A 17,457-nucleotide genomic window follows, 5' to 3' on the forward strand; every position below is an offset into this window, starting at 1 on the left:
GTCAATCAGGCGCGCTGACCGGAGGAGGGTGCAAGGTTCAAAGAGCCCGCCGAGTCTTCTCCACGCCCCTGCACTGGGCTCCGGATTCTGTCACTGAGAGACTCCCTGGAACGTCTGTGGCAGCTTCTGTCTCGCTGGGACCCGCACTGACTGCGGGAGGCAGAGGGAGGAACCTGGACACCGGAAGCCGGGAAATGGTGAGTGTGTGAGGTCTGGTGTCCCGACGCGTGCGAGGAGAGACTGGTTGGAACCGGCCAGAACCGGCTGTGGTGGCACCAGGGCTTCCCCGCCGGCGACACCCTGGCGCAGCTCGGCCCTCGGTCCCCTCGGCCGCAGGATGGGGCTGGAGCGGCAGCCGGGACCCTGGGCGTCCTGTCCCGTCCCTGCGCGGCCACTGCGGCCCTGGCCCTGGCGGCCTGTCTGGGCAGCTCCGCGCCCGCAGTCCCGCGTCTCCCCAGATTGTGCGGCTGTAACCGGCACAGGTTGGCGGCCCGAGTCACTGCACCGAGACGCCGAGGGCTGCAGCAGAAACAGTTTAATAGGGGGAGAGGGGAGGACACCCCAGATCCGCCTTCCTGAGAGGTTTGGGGATGGGGTGTTTAGGGGTGTGGACGGGGGTAGCTGGGGCGTGGGGTCGCTGGATGGTGGGGAAGTGAGGGGTGACTTCTGGGACTGGAGGTGAAGAAACCGCATTCTTCTGCTGAGTGGGTTCCCTCGTGGGGTCTTCAGCCTGGTCGTCGCCAGGCTTTCCGCTGGGATTCAGGATCTGAGAAAGAACTCAGGCGACTCTTGAGCAACTCTCAGAGATCTCATCCCAAAGCACAATGGGGAAGCCGGCGGTCAGCGTCTGCTGTGGCCTGACTCTTGGGGAGGCGGCCCCGCGAGGCAGCGGGGCTGAGGGCACCTGGTTAATATCTAACTGCAATCTCGCCTCCAGCCTGGCTCGCAGTTCCTGTGAACCCGGTGAGGAGGCTGCACGGTGACGACGGGTCACCAGGCAGACTCGTGTGTGAGGTGTGTGTGTGGGAGGAGCTGTGGTCTGTGTAGTCCCCGGCCCCTTCTTTCTCCCCAAGGGCGACCCGTTCCCCTTCGAGTCTTCCAAAGATGTGGGCAGCAGGGTCTCAAGTCCACCACTGTGTTCTCTCATCCTAACTCCTACTAGGGCCGACAGAAAATCCCTTGGCTTCCAGAGCCTTCCTCAGGCTTTCTCTCCTCAATTTACAGCAACTTTATGAACTCCTTGTCCCCCAGTTTATATTTCAAACAGAGGCTAGTATTTTAATTGTCATTTTGTTTATACATAGCAATATATGGCTCGTTGTAAAAGGTTTTGTGTTTGTAAACATTTCACATGTGAGAAAGCAGAGAAAAACCACCAGACATTTCGCTGTAAAAAAAAATGAATATTAATACATAAAATCTTTGTTACTCCCTTCATCATCCCTAGACAGAGACACCCTTTGAGAATGTCTTTGGATTAAGGTTCCTCTTTGGAAACGTTACAGAGTGATGAGTCCCCAGCCCATCCTCTATGGTTTCCTGGTCCTGGGTTTCAGAGCTGCCTGGGGCTACCCCAAGATGCCCACAGCTGCCAAGTCTCTTGTAGTGTCAAGTGAATATCAGTCCCTTTGTCACTCCTCCCAGAGGACACCCTGAGGTGGAGATAGTGGGACCTTGTAGGGAAGCAGCGTGATGCCCTGTAGTGGGAGGAGTCTCCTGGTATACCCTTCCTCAAGAAGCTACTTCCGGCCGGGCGCGGTGGCTCACGCTTGTAATCCCAGCACTTTGGGAGGCCGAGGCGGGCGGATCACGAGGTCAGGAGATCGAGACCATGGTGAAACCCCGTCTCTACTAAAAAATACAAAAAATTAGCCGGGCGTGGTCGCGGGCGCCTGTAGTCCCAGCTACTCGGAGAGGCTGAGGCAGGAGAATGGCGTGAACCCGGGAGGCGAAGCTTGCAGTGAGCCGAGATTGCGCCACTGCACTCCAGCCTGGGCGACAGAGCGAGACTCCGTTTCAAAAAAAAAAAAAAAAAAGAAGCTACTTCCTTAGAACACTCAGCTTTTCTTCCCCCATCCCTTCCTTGGGGATATATGGCTAGTCAGCCAATTGAATGGTGGTATTAAGGGGACAGGACTGAAATGATTCCTCCCTTCTGATGTTCTCAGACTAATGAAGGGAGAAAACTATCCCTAAGGACAGGAAAACCAACCCCACTGAGGTGCTGCAAGAACCTGAAGAGCTAACAATGTAGTGTCTCCTGGGCTCATGGTTACTGAGCACTTCAGTGAGCAGCATCGGGATTGGGGATGTTCCAGGTGATAGGAGGACCTGACTTGACACACTGCACCCATAGGGAGGTGGTGAAAGAAGATGATGGTATAAGGGATGCATATGGATCAACCAAATTGAAGAACTGGGAGAAGATAGAGAACTAGAAACTGTGTCAAGGGTCATAAAACCCCTTTTTTGGTATGAAAAAACAAAACCACATTCAAAATGGAAGCTGAGGTAACAAACTGAGTAAAAATTAATGAAAACTGGAAAGTCTATAGTTAGTTGATCATTGTATATGGAGATGCTGGGCAGAAGATGGATTATTCTCCTTTAGATAACCATTTGTCTCCATCATTTCTGTTGAAGTGTCCCTCATTTGTATAACTGCCTGGCAATACCTGCTGTGTCATAGGTTCTTGTACCTTAAGTAGATGCTCTTGTTCCAGAATTTGCTATTTTTCATTGGTTTATGTATCCATCAGTCTGCTAATATCATACTCTCCTGATTACTGTAGTCTTCAAAGCCTTGATGTGTGGATGAGAAAGACCCTTCCTAACTTAGTCCTTTGGGTTGCTATAACAAATTACCATAGACTGCATGCCTTAAACAACAGATATTCATTTCTCAAAGCTGTAAAGGCTGAGAATTCAGTTTCAAGCAGCAGGTCAGTTGTCTAGTGAGGGCCTCTTTCTTTCTTTTTTTTTTTTTTTTTTTGAGATGGAGTCTTGCTCTGTTGCCCAGGCTGGAGTACAGTGGCATGATCTCAGCTCACTGCAACCTCCGCCTCATGGGTTCAGGTGATTCTCCTGCCTCAGCTTCCCAAGTAGCTGGGACTACAGGCAGATGCTACCACGCCCAGCTAATTTTTTGTATTTTTAGTAGAGATGGTGTTTCACCGTGTTAGCCAGGATGGTCTCGATCTCCTGACCTCATGATCTGCCCACCTCGGCCTCCCAAAGTGCTGGGATTACAGGTGTGAGCCACCATGCCAAGCCTGGGCCTCTTTCTTGATTTGCAGATGGCATTCTTCCTGTTATGCCCTCAGATGGTGGAGATATGTCTGTAATGTCTGTCTAGTTTTGGTATTAAGGCAGTTGTATTAGTCCATTTTCACACTGCTATAAAGAACTACCAGAAAAGAGATTTAATTGACTCACAGTTCCTCATGGCTGGGGAGGCCTCAGGAAACTTACAATCATGGTGGAAGGGGAAGCAGGCACTTCTTACATGGTGGCAGGCAAGACAGCATGTGAAGGAGGAACTGTCAAACACTTATAAAACCATCAGATTTCATGAGAACCCACTATCACAAGAACAGCATGGGGGAAACTGCCCCCATGATCCAGTCACCTCCCACAGGTCCCTCCCTTGATACATGGGGATTATGGGGATTACAGTTCAAGATTAGATTTGGGTGGCGACAAAGAGCCAAACCATATTATCAGTGTTGGCCTTACAACATGAATTAGAAAGTGTTCCCTCTGCTTCTGTTTTCTGAAAGAAATTATAGAGAATTGGTGTCATTTCTTCCATAAGTGTTTTCCAGAATTCAACAGTGAAACCATGCTGGCCTGTTCCTTTTTCTGGGGACTTTTTGTTTGTTTGCTTTAAATGGAGTTTTGCTTTGTTGTCCAGGCTGAAGTGCAGTGTCATGATCTCACTGCAACTTCTGCCTCCTGGGATCAAGTGATCCTCCCACCTCAGCCTCCTGAGTGGGTGGAACTCCCACTACAGCCTCCTGAGTGGCTGGATATGCCACCCCATCCTGCCAATTTTTTGTGTTTTCTGTAGAGATGGGGTTTCACCATGTTGTCCAGGCTGGTCTTGAACTCCTGGGTTCATGCAGTCTGCCGATCTTGGCCTCCCAAAGTGCTGTGATTACACGTGTGAGCCACCATGCCTAGCCTACCACTGCACTATAGCCTGGGCAACAGAGCAAGACTCCGTCTCAAAAAAAAAAAAAAATTGAATGCAATCTCTAGAAAGCAAAGATATAAAACCAATGCTTAAAAACCTTCCACTTTAGGAAACTAAAGAAAGAATAGCAGGATTCATGTAGATCGAGCAGAGGAAAATAACAATGAGAGAGAGAGAAGGTATTAATGAAATAGTAAGCAAGAAATCAGTAGAAAACATCAACAAACCAAAAGCTGGTTCCTTCAAAAGATCAATAAAATGAATAAGCCCATAGGCAAGCTAACTCAGAAGAAAGGGGGGTTATGATTACTAATCTTGTGTACATTAAAGGACCTCAAAGGAGTATTAGGAACAACTACATGCCCACATAGTTGATAAATGACATGGAATGGACCAATTCCTTGAATGACACAAACTACCAAAACTCACAAAAGGAGAAATAATTAATATGAAAAGGCTTATAACTATTGAAGAAATTGAATCAATAAATAATAAAAGTCCTAGGCCAGGCTGGGTGCACTGGTAGGCTAGGCGTGGTGGCTCACACATGTAATCCCAGCACTTTTAGCTGCTAGCATTCAGGAAATCTTTCAGAATACTGGATGAACGCAAGCTAAGGGAACACAGACTTCAGTGACTACACTGGACAGAGAATACAGTCTCTGCAAACATACTCTGAAAATGTTACTAAACAAATGAATAATTAAAACCTTCCACAATCCCAGCACTTTGGGAGGCCAAGATCGGCAGACTGCTTGAACCCAGGAGTTCGAGACCAGCCTGGGCAACATGGTGAAACCCCATCTCTACAGAAAACACAAAAAATTATCAGGATGGGGTGGCACATTCAGCCACTCAGGAGGCTGAGGTGGGAGGATCACTTGATCCCAGAAGGCAGAAGTTGCAGTGAGATCATGACACTGTACTTCAGCCCGGACAACAAAGCAAAACTCCTGGGTTCACGCCATTCTGCTGCCTCAGCTCCCGAGTAGCTGGGATTGCCGGCACCCGCCACGACACCCGAGTAATTTTTTGTATTTTTAGTAGAGATGCAGTTTCACCTTGTTAACCAGGATAGTCTTGATCTCCTGACCTTGTGATCCGCCCGCCTTGGCCTCCCAAAGTGCTGGTATTACAGGCGTGAGCCACCGCGCCCGGCCTGCATTCAATTCTTTACGTTTCCTTCTAAGCACATTCTAAAAATTTTGCTATGATATACTCTTTTTTTTATCAACATTGCAATATTTATATTTGCTTGAGAATTCTCTTTGACACTTTTATAGTTGAGAGGCTTGTGACTTAAATCTCCAGATTTTTTAGGCTTTTCAAGTATGTTTCTGTTATTTATTGCTACCTTAATTATAATATAGTTTGATTGCATATTTTATAGAATTTCTGTTTTTAAAAATGTGTTCAAGTGTGTTTTATGATTCAGAATATAGTCTGTCTTGGTGTATACTTCATGTGGGCTTGAAAATAATGTGTAGCCTGCTGGTGTAAAATGAAAGAATCTGTAAATACACATCAATTAAATCTAGTTGATTAATAGTATTCTTGAGTTCACATGTATCATTAGTGATTTTCTGCCAAACTGATCTGTCAATTATTGAAAGAGGTGAGTTGTTTTTCTCCAACTATCGTTGTAGATTTGTGTATTTTGTCTTGTGGTTTTATAAGTTTTTGCCTTATGTATTTTCATGATCTGTGTTTATGGGGATAAATGTTAAGGATTATTATGTCTTGTAGGATTGACCTCTTTATCATTATGAAATATCTCCATCATCTGTAATTTTTTTGACCTAAAATCTTACTTGTCTGAATTTAGTATCGGTGTTCCATATTTCTTTTGATTAGGGCTAGAATTGCATATATTTATCCAAACCTTTCTGTTTAAAATGGTTTTCTTGTGCACATCGATGGGTCTTCTTTTTCATTATACTCTGCCAGTTCCTGCCTTTTTTACTGTTGAATATAGGTAATACACATTCTATGTCGTAACTATATAATCATAATCCATAACTGATGTAATTGGATTAATATCACATATATGTTATTGTTTTCTGTTTATTGTACATTATCTGTTTTTTTCAACTTTCTCCTTTCTGCCTTCTTTCATTTTGACTGAGCATGTATATGATTCCATTTGCTTGCTTCTATGAGTATAGTAAATCTATTTGTTTCTTAAATTTTATTAGTGAATTCACTAGAGTCTGTAGAATACCATTCACAACTAATGAGCCTACAGTTTCAAATAACACTATACCGGCTTCAGGGGTAGTGCTGGTATAACAAACTATTCTGAATTCCTCTATTGTATTGCCCAATACATTGCTGATATTATTATGTTGAACAAACGTGTATCTATTATATTAGATCAGATAGGTATAAGAAAACCAAAGAATTTCAAATGTCTTCATTTAATTCTAACACTCTTCGTGTGTGTGTGTGTGTGTGTGTGTGTGTGTGTGTGTGTGAGATCCAAATTTCTAATCTATATAATTTTTCTTCTCTCCGATGAACTTCTTTTAACATTACTGGCAAGGCAGTTGTATCAATCATACATTCTATCAATTTCATTCCTTTTTCTTTTTTTCTCCTTAGTCTAAATAACTTCAATTGTTCTATCTTCATTTTAGCTGATTTTTTACTTTGGTTGCTCACATCTGTTGAACATCTATAGAGAAATTTTTATTTTAGATATTGTCCTTTGCAGTTGCATAAATTAAATATGGTCCAATTTCTAATTTTGTATTGATATGATTTTATCCATACATCCCTTTTCTGGTTTTCTTTTAGTTCTTTGTTCATAATTGCCTTTACCTCATTGAACATATTTAAGACAGTTGCTTTAAAGTTTTTATTCAATAAGTCTAATGTCTGAGGTTCTCAGAGATGGTTTATCTAAATTAAATTTTTTTCCATTGATGAACTATATTTTCATTCTTCTTTATAGTCTTTGTGGATTTTTTGTGTTGTAAAGCAGACATTTGAATGTTATAATCTGGAAATCAGATTCCCCTTCACTGTTTGCCCTTTTGGTTTGTGGAAGGTTTTAATTATTCATTTGTTTAGTAACATTTTCAGAGCATGTTTGCAGAGACTGTATTCCCTGTCCAGTGTAGTCACTGAAGTCTTTGTTCCTTTAGCTTGTATTCATCCAGTATTCTGATAGATTTCCTGAATGCTAGCAGCTAAAAGTAAAAAAGACATGCCAAACAAAAACCTGACCTCTTCCAGTCTTTGTGGATGGGTCTGTGATGTAGTATTTAGTGAACACTTAGCCAGACTGCTTAAAACTCTGCTTTAGCCTTCCCTTTCTGTTTTACCAAACTGAGAGATGATGCAGAGCTGAAAATGAGGGCCTCCCCAGGTCTTTTGTGAAAATGTGTTTTTTCCAGTGCATGCATTTCCAGTGCATGCATTCTCAATTCCCCAAAACACTTGAGTGCTTTTGAATGCCCCTTTTTTTTTTTTTGAGACAGAGTCTTGCTCTGTCGCCCAAGCTGGGGTGCAGTGGCGCAATGTCGGCTCACTGCAAGCTCTGCCTCCTGGGTTAATGCCATTCTCCTGCCTCAGCCTCCAGAGTACCTGGGACTACAGGTGCCCACCACCACACCCGGCTAATTTTTTGTATTCTTAGTAGAGATGGGGTTTCACCGTGTTAGCCAGGATGGTCTCGATCTCCTGACCTCGTGATCCGCCCACCTCGGTCTCCCAAAGTGCTGGGATTACAGGCGTGAGCCACCACGCCCAGCTTTTTGTGTGTGTGTGTGTGACGGAATCTGGCTTTATCGCCCAGGCTGGAGTGCAGTGGCTCAATCTCGGCTCACTGCAACCTCTGATTCCCAGGTTCAAGCGATTCTCGTCCCTAAGCCTCTCGAGTAGCTGGAACTACAGGTGCCCACCACCACACCTGACTAATTTTTGTATTCTTAGTAGAGACGGGGTTTCGACATGTTGGCCAGGCTGGTCTCAAACTCCTGACCTCAGGTGATCCACCTGCCTTGGCCTCCCAAAGTGCTGGGATTACAAACGTGAGCCACCACGCTCAGCCTGAATGCCCTGATTTCTGAGGGAAATTGTTCTCTCCTTTTTTATTCCCAGGACATAGATGTTCTACCATATGTCTTAATCATATTTGTTGTCCCAGTTTTTGAAGGTTTTTAATGTATTTTGCAATAATTTGAAGCAGTTCCTGCCAAACGTGACCTAATTAGCTCCATCATTGATTAAATAAAAAAGAGAGCTTTCTTTCAGATCTTTGGATAGTCCACAGATGGATTGAAAAATACAAAGGTGCAATAACTTACAAATAAGATCTGATCTGCTCTCTCTAGGGATCCACATTGGAAATTTGGTCTGCTGTCTTCAAGACTGGCTCTGATGTGAGGAGGGATTGGGACAAGGACAAATAAAAACTCCACAAAGCTTTCCTACTTCCTTATTCTGTTTGTTTATCTCTGTGTTAATAGTACAGGGTGCTGAATATAATATATTCACAATACTTTATCTGTTTTTGGAAAGCTCTTGCTTTCTTGGTTAGAAGGATTTTAGCATTTTTAGATGTTTGTGACTTCTATGACTTCTATTAGATTTGGTCGTGTAATTTTTAATGATGACAAAAAGGTCTGTTTAGGGATTTAGGGAAATATAGATATTCATGAGAGGTGACATTGAATTTTTTTCATAGATATTCATGAGAGGTGACATTGAATTTTTTTCTAAGAACATATACAATCTTTGCCCTTCTTTTCTTCTTCTTTGACATTACTTAATAAAGTTTAATTTTTCCATTGGGATGGCAAAATATCCTTATTAGACATTTGTCATACTTAACTACATGTGTTCTACAGTAAACCAGTTGCTAGCTTCCAAATGTTCTCTCTTAGTGTAGTCACATAGCACAGGCTAAATCCCCCAAGGCACAAGGGGCACTCATTACAGACACAGTGACCAGAGTGTTTTTTCCTTTTTTTTTTTTTGAGACGGAGTTTCTCTCTTGTTGCCCAGGCTGGAGTGCAGTGGCGCGATCTTGGCTCACCGTAACCTTCGCCTTCCGGGTTCAAGCAATTCTCCTGCCGCAGCCTCCCGAGTAGCTGGGATTACAAGCATGCGCCACCATGCCTGGCTAATTTTCTGTATTTTTAGTAGAGACAGGGTTTCTCATGTTGGTCAGGCTGGTCTCGAACTCCTGACCTCAGGTGATCTGCCTGCCTCGGCCTCCCAAAGTGCTGGGATTACAGGTGTGTGCCACTGTGCCTGGCCTCAGAGTATTTTTTTCATGGCTGTCTTAGTCTTTTGTTGCTTATAACAGAATACTTTAACCTGGGTAATTTATAAGAAATGATATTTATTTTTTACACTTCTGGAGGGTGGGAAGCCCAGCATCAAGGTTGGGCATCTGGTGAGAGCCTTCTTGCTGGTAACTCTCTTTTGCACCGTAGGTAGTAGGACTTTGTCATGACAAGAACTGCAGACCCACTGTAGAAATAGAAATGAGGAGTAATTCAGGCAATAAGACTCACTTTCTTAACTCACCAACAAGAGGTGTGTTCTTATTCAACTGTTACTTTACAAAACATGTTCAATTCTAGCATCAGAATTGTTGTTTGGGATAAAATGAGTGTAAAGAGAAAGTAAGAGTGGGTTTACCATGTTTTTGAATAAATGCTTTGAAACCACAGCATCATGTGAAGGTTATGAAGTGAATATACATTCCCAGTGCCTTCAGTTTTAATCTTCCTCCTCTGCACATGTGGAATGTTTCAGGACTCAGTGGCATTTGAGGATGTGGCTATAAACTTCACCTGTGAGGAGTGGGCTTTGCTGGGTCCATCACAGAAGAGTCTCTACAGAGATGTGATGCAGGAAACCATCAGAAACCTGGACTGTATAGGTAAGGATGTCATTGTGCCTTCACTTAGTCAATTAGAGACATTTGTTTCTTGGTCATCAATGCTGTTCAATTATTTGAAATATGGAAAGGGTATACAATTGGCCCTTGAACCAGCCACCCAAGCAGTCATGCATCTTCTTCTCCCCCACAACTTAACCACTAGTAGCCTACTGTTTACTGGCAGCATTACTGGTAACATAAACAGTTGATTAATACATGTATTATATGTCATATGTATTACATGCTATATATTCTCACAGTAAAGTAAGCTAGAAAAAGAAAATATTCATTAGGAAACCATAGGGAAGTGGAACATTATTTAGTATTCATAGAAAGTGCATCATTACAAAGTTTTCATTCTGATTGTCTTTACATTGAGTAGACTGAATAAGAGGAGGGGTTGGTCTTGCTGTCTCAAGAGTAGCAGAGACTGAAGAAATTCATATGTAAGTAGACCTGTGCAGTTCAAACCTGTGTTGAAGACTCAACTGTAGTTTGGTGTGTGAATCATGCATGATTGCAGTGTACATAAAATCTTACAGTCTTCCTATAATTTTATAATAATTTATAGTCACTTTCTGGTTCTAACCTTTAGGAATGACATGGCAAAATCATGATATAGAAGAAGATCAGTACAAAGATCTCAGAAGAAATCTAAGGTAATTTGCACTCACAAGAGAAAGCTGTGTCCTTGGGGTGATTCATAATATGCCAGAAATTTTATTTTGTTTGTTTTAGAGACAGTGCCTTACTTTGTTGCTCAGGCTGGAGTACAGTGGTATGATCATAGCTCGCTGTAGCCTCAGACTCCTGTGCTCAATGGTCCTCTCATTTCAGCCTCCTGAGTAGCTAGGGTTACAGGCATGCACCACCACATGTGGCTACATATTTAGTTTTTTTAGAGATAGGGTCTTGCTATGTTTGACCAGACTCATCTCAAGCTCCTGTCCTTAAGCATTCCTCCTGCCTTGGCCTCTCAAAAGGCAGGTATTGCAGGCATGAGCCACTGTGACCAGCCCAAAATTTTAAAAAGAAGCAAGGAAAATTAACAAGCCCACCTTAAATTTATTTATTCTTAAAAAATTTTCTTCAAAAACGTATACTTAAATGTGACATGGCTATTCAGTGCCTGCAAAATAGTTCCCTTGGAAACAGTATTAAGAATTCCCATATGAATGTCACTATCTTCAAAACAGCTGGGGTCGAGTTATCTTGTACATCATTCTGTCCATTCATGTTCAAAGAGGGCATGAAACCTACACTTTGCATGATAATGTTAGAAATGTAAATTCAGGCCAGGTTCGATAGCTCACACCTGTAATCCCAACTATTTGGGAAGCTGAGGCAGGAAGACTGCTTGAGCCCAGGTGTTCAATCAGCCTGGGCAACGTGGCAAGACGCCCTTTCTACAAAAAATACAAAAATTAGCTAGGCATGGTGGCCTGTGCTTGTGGTTTCAGTTACTTGGGAGGCTGAGACAGGAAGGTTGCTTGGGCCTAGGAGGTCAAGGCTGCAGTAAGCCCTGTTCACATCACTGTACTCCAGCCTGGGCAACAGAGGAAAACCCAGTTTCAAAAAAAAAAAGAAAAAGAAAGGCCGGGTATGGTGGCTCACCCTTGTAATCCCAGCACTACAAGAGGTCAGGGTGGGCAGATTGCTTGAGCTCAGGAGTTCAAGACTAGCCTGGGCAACATGGTGAAACCTCTTCTCTATAAAATATACAAAAATCTAATCTCAGCACTTTGGGAGGCCGAGGTGGGCAGATCATGAGGTCAGGAGATCAAGACCATCCTGGCTAACACAGTGAAATCCCGTCTCTACTAAAAATACAAAAAATTAGCCAGGCGTGGTGGCAGGTGCCTGTGGTCTCAGCTACTTGGGAGGCTGGTGTGGAGGAGGTCCCAGCTACTTGGGAGGAGAATGGTGTGAACCCGGGGGAGGTAGAGCTTGCAGTGAGCCGAGATTGCGCCACTGCACTCCAGCCTGGGCAACAGAGCGAGACTCCGTCTCAAAAAAAAAAAAAAATCAGCCAGGCGTGGTGGCATATGCCTGTAGTCCCAGCTATTTAAGAGGCTGAGGTGGGAGGATGGTTTGAGTCCAGGAGGTGGAGGTTGCAGTGAGCTGAGATCACACCACTGCACTCCAGCCTGGGCAACAGAGCGAGAACCTGTCTCAGAAAAAAAAAAAAAGAAAAGAAATGTAAATCCAATACTTATTAATACAAAATCATTTATAAACAAACCTTTACTAATGTACTTCTTATTTTTTACAGATGTCATATGGTAGAGAGATCCTGTGAAATTAAAGATAATAGTCAATGTGGAGGACCCTTTACCCAGATTCAAGACAGTATTATGAACGAGAAAATATGTGGAGTAGATCCGTGGGAAAGCAGTGAGTGTACAGACGTCCTTATGGGTCATTCATCTCTTAATTGCTACATTAGAGTTGATAGTGAACACAAACCATGTGAGTATCAAGAATATGGAGAGAAGCCATATACACATACACAATGTGGGACAGCTTTCAGTTATCAGCCCTGCTTTCAAATACATGAAAGGCCTCAGCATGGAAAGAAACTCTATGATTGTAAGGAATGTGCAACCTTCAGTTCTCTTGAAAACCTTCAAAGACACATGGCAGCACACCATGGAGATGGACCTTGTATATGTAAGTTGTGTGGAAACGCCTTTATTTGGCCTAGTTTATTTCATATGCTTAGAAGATCTCACACTGAAGAGAAACCATATGAATATGAGCAGTGTTCTACAGCATTTCCTTCTTATAGTTCCACTCTAAGACATGAAAGAACACACAGTGGAGAGAAACCCTATCAATGTAAACAATGTGGGAAAGCCTTCAGTTGTTCCTGTTACACTCAGCTATATGAAAGGACTCACACTGGAGAACAATCCTATGAATGTAAGCAATGTGGGAAAGCATTTTATCATCTTGGAAGCTTTCAAAGACACATGATAGTGCACACTGGAGATGGACCTCATAAATGTAAGATATGTGGAAAAGGCTTTCTTTCTCCCAGTTCAGTTCGAAGACATAAAAGAACTCACACTGGAGAGAAACCGTATGAATGTAAGTATTGTGGGAAAGCATTCTCTGATTGCACAGGTTTTCGAAGACACATGATAACGCACACTGGAGATGGACCTCATAAATGCAAGGTATGTGGGAAAGCCTTTGATTCTCCCAGTTTATGTCGAAGGCATGAAACAACTCATTCTGGGGAGAAACCCTATAAATGTGAATGTGGGAAAGCCTTTAGTGATTTCTATTACTTTCGAAATCATGAAATTACTCACACTGGAGAGAAGCCATATAAATGTAAACAATGTGGAAAAGCCTTCATTTGTTGCACTTACCTTCAAATACATGAAAGAATTCACACTGGGGAGAGACCCTATAAATGTAAACAATGTGGAAAAGCCTTCAGGTCTTCCAATTACATTCGAGTACATGAAAAGACTCACACTGGAGAAAAGCCCTATGAATGTCAGCAGTGTGGAAAAGCACTTTCTCATCTGAAAAGCTTTCAGAGACACATGATAATGCACACTGGAGACGGACCTCATAAATGTCAGATATGTGGGAAAAGCTTTGATTCTCCCAGTTCGTTTCGAAGACATGAAAGAATTCACACTGGGGAGAGACCCTATAAGTGTAAACTATGTGGGAAAGGCTTCAGGTCTTCCAGTTACATTCAACTACATGAAAGGACTCACACTGGAGAGAAACCCTATGGTTGTCAGCAATGTGGGAAAGCATTATCTGATCTCTCAAGCTTTCGAAGACACATGCTAACACATACTGGAAATGGACCTCATAAATGTAAGATATGTGGGAAAGGCTTTGATTATCCCAGTTCAGTGCAAAGACATGAAAGAACTCACACTGGAGAGAAACCCTATGAATGCAAGGAATGTGGTAAAGCCTTCAGTCATTCAAGTTACTTACGAATACACGAAAGAGTTCATACTGGAGAGAAGCCATATAAATGTAAGGAATGTGGGAAACCATTCCATTGTCCCAGTGCCTTTCATAAACATGAAAGGACCCACAGTATGGAGAAACCCTATAAGTGTAAAGAATGTGGGGAAGCATTTCATTGTATCAGTTCCTTTCATAAACATGAAATGACTCACTAGAGAAAACCCCTATGAGTGTTGAACATGTGGGAAAGCCTTAAGTACTTTCAGCTTCTTACAAATACATAAAAGAGACTCACACTGAAAAAAGTTGTATGAATATAAAAATGTACTAAAACCTTCCATTTTTTTAGTACCTTTTGAAAACATGACCAAATTCATACTTCAAAAAAGTATATATAATGAATGTGAGGAATATGAAAAAGCTTTCTTTCTCTAGCAAACTTTCAAAGGTGGATATTGTGACATGTTAGAAATGGACCTTACTACTGTAAGGAATGTAGAAATGCATTTACTAGTCCTAATTCATTTCAGTTACATGAAAGATTTCAAACTGCAGAGAACCACTATGAATGTAAACAATGTGATAAAGCATTTAGTAGCTTCAGTTTCATTTGAATACAGTCTTCCCTAGTTTCTGAGGTGAATTGATTCCAGCACCCTCAGGAATACCTATATTCAGAGATGTTCAAGTCCCTGAAATTAAACAGCATTTTTGCATATAACCTAGGCACATTTTTCTGTATATTTTAAATCATTTCTAGATTACTTATAATACACAATGCATTGTAAATTCTGTATAAGTTGCTTTTGTATTGTTTAGGGAATCATGACAAGAAAAAGGTCTACATGTTCAGTACAAATACAACTGTCATTGTCCTAAGTACATGTACATGTCAGCAACAATGTCAGGATCTGTGGAGTTTGCGAGTATAAGATCTTTAAGTATTGAAGGTTTCATCTCCATAATTGCAGCTGCTTTAGCTACAAATATTACAGGAAGCTGTTCCTTCTTTTTCTTTACATCACCAAACCTTCCAGTGGTTATAGGCATTTTGTTATCCTTCAAGTGACCTGGAGCCTTTGTTGCATGACAGGATTGTACCTGAAGATCACATACTTTAACAGTTGTACCTACTGAATCTGTAAAACTACTAGAAGAAAACATATTGAAAATACTTCAGGACATTGGTTTAGGCAAAGATTTTATGGCTAATACCTCAAAGCACAGACAACAAAGACAAAAATAGACAAATGAGACTATATTACACTAAAAAGTAGCTGTGCAAAGTAAAGGGAACAAGAAGAGTGCAGAGAAAACCTGTTGAATATGAGAAAATATTTGCAAACTATGTGACAAGGGACTAATATCCAAATATACAAGGAACTCAAACATCTCAACAGCAAAAAATATAAATAATCCCATTAAAGTGGGAAAAGGACGTGAATAGACAGTTCTCAAAAGAAGACATGCAAATGGCCATATGGAAATATGTTCAACATCACTAATGATCAGGAAAATCCAAATCGAAACCACAATGAGATACTGTACTTAGAATTGTTCTTACTAAAAAAGATAAAAAACAACAAATGCTGATGAGGATGTGGAGAAAAGAAAACTTTCACTGTTGGTGAAAGTATAAATTAGAACAACTACTGTGGAAAACAGTATGTAGATATCTCAAAAACCTAAAAATAGAACCACCATATGATCCAGCAAACCAGGTATATCCACGGGAAAAGAAATCAGTATATCAAAGAGATACTTGCACTTGCATATTTATCACAGCATTATACATGATAATAAAGATATGCAGTTAACCTAAGCATCCATCAGTGGACACATGGATAAAGAAAATGTTTATGTACACAGTGGAATGCTATTTGGCCATAAAAAAGAGTAAAATGTTATTGCTAACAACATGGATGGAACTTGAGGTCATTATGGTAAGTGAAATAAGCCAGGCACAGAAAGACAAATACCACATGTCCTCACTTACATGTGGGAGGTGAAAAACTTGATCTCATGGAGATAGGGAATAGAATAACAGTTATCAGAGGCTGAGAAGCGGAAATGAAGAGAAATTGGTGAATACATACAAATTTCCATTTAGATCAAAGGAATAAGTTCTGATGTTAGAAAGCAGGCTAGAGTGAACTATAGTTAGCAACAATGTATTGCAGATTTCAAAGTAATTGGAAGAGAGGACTTGAAATGTTACCAACACATGGAAATGGTAAATACTCAAGATCGTGGATACCCCAAATACGCTGACTGGACCATTACACATTCTATGCATGCAACAAATACTCATGTGTACCTTATATATATGTAAAATATGTATCAATAAAAGAAAATATATAAAATAGTTTTAAAATAACACTATTGTCAGGTGTCTGTGGGCTGAGGAACAGCCTAAGGTGTAAACTTAAGTTCTTCTCAGGTCTTTTCTTAGTTGCACCTGTCCCTGGGCATGTGTGATAACTGTCCAATTTTCTCTGTATGTATGGTTATTTTTGCACAACCTAATCTTCAGTGGCTCTCAAAAGGAGAGGAATAAAAACATTAAGGGAAAAATAAAAGGCACCAGCCTGGAAGTCACTTCAGATGGGGAGGGGAAGGGCCTTCAAAAAATGGAGAGAGATGCGGCAGCAACAATCACCACCACTTCTTTGTCTGTATCTCTGTGATCAGAAGCAACAATTATCAAGCAGTGCGCAGATCCCCAATATTTGGAAGACAGGTCTTTTTCGTCCACCATGGCCCCCCAAAACTGCATGCAAACTGCTGTTAGAACTTATGCACAGCTACCTGTCATGGAGCTGAGGAGGGAGAATGAGTCAGGGCTGCTGACTCAACTAAGAGTTGAAATTGACTGAAATTAACCAAATTTTATTAGCCAATTATTTCCCTGGAAGCTGCAAGCTTTTAATAGTATCCGCAGTTTCAAAATAGCTACATCAGTTGGATTCTGCCAATGCAAATCCAGGTGGGGGATACAGATTCTTCATGCTTTTTATTCTGCCATCTTCCTTGAATCCTCTGACCTGACTTTTTTTTTTTTTTTTTTTTTTTTGAGATGGAGTCTCGCTCTGTCACCCAGGCTGGAGTGCAGTGGCGCGATCTCAGCTCACTGCAAGCTCCGCCTCCCAGGTTCACGCCATTCTCCTGCCTCAGCCTCTCCGAGTAGCTGGGACTACAGGCGCCCGCCACCACGCCTGGCTGAATTTTGTATTTTTAGTAGAGACAGGGTTTCACCGTGGTCTTGATCTCCTGACCTCGTGATCCGCCCGCCTCGGCCTCCCAAAGTGCTGGGATTACAAGCGTGAGCCACCGCGCCCGGCCGACCCGACTTATTATACTAATACATTACTTCAGGTCCCATCCCACATGTCACCTCCTCAGCAAGTCTTTCACCTCTGCT

The 17,457-nt window shown here is 42.0% G+C and overlaps 1 protein-coding gene across 1 annotated transcript; it reads left to right on the plus strand.

Annotated features, from left to right (window-relative positions):
• Positions 1 to 17,043, plus strand: ZNF441 (zinc finger protein 441). The gene is made up of 4 exons (XM_032169773.2): positions 1 to 197; positions 9,965 to 10,091; positions 10,687 to 10,750; positions 12,364 to 17,043. The coding sequence occupies exons 1-4, from the start codon at positions 195 to 197 to the stop codon at positions 14,249 to 14,251; spliced, it is 2,082 nt and encodes a 693-aa protein (XP_032025664.1). The 5' UTR covers positions 1 to 194; the 3' UTR covers positions 14,252 to 17,043.
• Positions 17,044 to 17,457: the final 414 nt, after the last annotated feature.

This window comes from Hylobates moloch, unplaced genomic scaffold (genome assembly GCF_009828535.3).
Source record: "Hylobates moloch isolate HMO894 unplaced genomic scaffold, HMol_V3 SCAFFOLD_12, whole genome shotgun sequence".
NCBI classification, from domain to species: Eukaryota; Metazoa; Chordata; class Mammalia; order Primates; family Hylobatidae; genus Hylobates; species Hylobates moloch.